Here is a 1368-nt window from a genome sequence, read left to right on the forward strand (position 1 = left end):
CCAGCGGGTGACAGATGATCTGCGCCGGCTTCCCGGTGCCCATCATCCGCAGGAATTCCTGCGGGCACGGGGCACATCCGTGAGCGTCAAGGGGGTGGAGGGGGGGGGGGGGTGGTCCCAAAGGGAATGATCCCCGCATCCAGGGGAAATCCCACCTCCGAGGGGCTCTTGCTCTTGGAGCTGTAGGTGAAGAGCTCGTAGAGCAGCACCCCGAAGCTCCAGGTGTCGGAGGCGCGGGAGAAAATGTTGTCAGCCAGGGATTCCGGCGCGTACCTGCCGGGAAAAGCGGGATACTGAGCTCCGGATCCCGCTGGAATTCCAGCGCTCCCCCCGTGTGTCCTCCCCTCACCAAAAAACGGGGCTCTGTCCGGGCTCCCGCACCACGTAGTAATCCTTGTCTTGCTCCAGCCAGGATGCAGCTGCTGGCAGGGCCAGGATCCAGCAGCGTCCCCAGGGGGGGGACTGGATCCCAGCTGGACAAATGACCCGTGGGTGAGCCATGACATTGCTCCAGCCGGCAGGGCCAGGATCCAGCAGCGTCCCCAGGGGCTGGATGATCCTGGCTGGACCACAACCTCCTGGGTGAGCACCCCTGGGGGTTCATCCCGGCTGGACAAATGACCCTTGGCTGAGCCATGGCATTATTCCAGCTGGGATGCAGCTGCTGGCAGGGGCAGGATCCAGCAGCATCCCCAGGGGTGGGACCAGATCCCAGCTGGACAAATGACCCTTGGGTGAGCCATGGCGTTGCCCCAGCCAGGATGCAGCTGCTGGCAGGGCCAGGACCCAGCAGCGTCCCCAGGGGTGGGACTGGATCCCAGCTGGACAAATGACCCTTGGCTGAGCCATGGCGTTGCTCCAGCCAGGATGCAGCTGCTGGCAGGGCCAGGACCCAGCAGCGTCCCCAGGGGTGGGACTGGATCCCAGCTGGACAAATGACCCTTGGCTGAGCCATGGCGTTGCTCCAGCCAGGATGCAGCTGCTGGCAGGGCCAGGACCCAGCAGCGTCCCCAGGGGTGGGACTGGATCCCAGCTGGACAAATGACCCTTGGCTGAGCCATGGCGTTGCTCCAGCCAGGATGCAGCTGCTGGCAGGGCCAGGACCCAGCAGCGTCCCCAGGGGCTGCACCAGGACCCTTGGCTGACCCCTGGCACCGTTCCAGCCCCATCCCGGGACCGCAGGGTGCCCGTTCTGCCCGTGCCCGCCCTGGTCCCCACCTTGCAGATCTGCCAGGCGTAGAGGAGCAGCGTGCAGTGCTCCAGGCGGGGCTGGTTCTTCTGCAGGTAATCCCGCAGGCAGCCGTTGGGCAGGAATTCCATCACCAGCCGCAGCCCGCGCATTCCTGGGGCCAAATCCATCACCGCCAT

The 1368-nt window shown here is 65.6% G+C and overlaps 1 protein-coding gene across 1 annotated transcript in view; it reads right to left on the reverse strand.

Moving 5' to 3' along the window:
* Positions 1-1368, reverse strand: part of JAK3 (Janus kinase 3) — a 14752-nt gene that overhangs the window by 1669 nt on the left and 11715 nt on the right. Inside the window, 5 exon segments of the mRNA XM_017743827.1 lie at positions 6-58; positions 156-273; positions 350-435; positions 528-635; positions 691-1368. Coding sequence (XP_017599316.1) covers positions 6-58; positions 156-273; positions 350-435; positions 528-635; positions 691-1368 — 1043 coding nt within the window.

Source organism: Corvus brachyrhynchos, unplaced genomic scaffold (assembly GCF_000691975.1).
Source record: "Corvus brachyrhynchos isolate BGI_N302 unplaced genomic scaffold, ASM69197v1 scaffold219, whole genome shotgun sequence".
NCBI lineage: Eukaryota > Metazoa > Chordata > Aves > Passeriformes > Corvidae > Corvus > Corvus brachyrhynchos.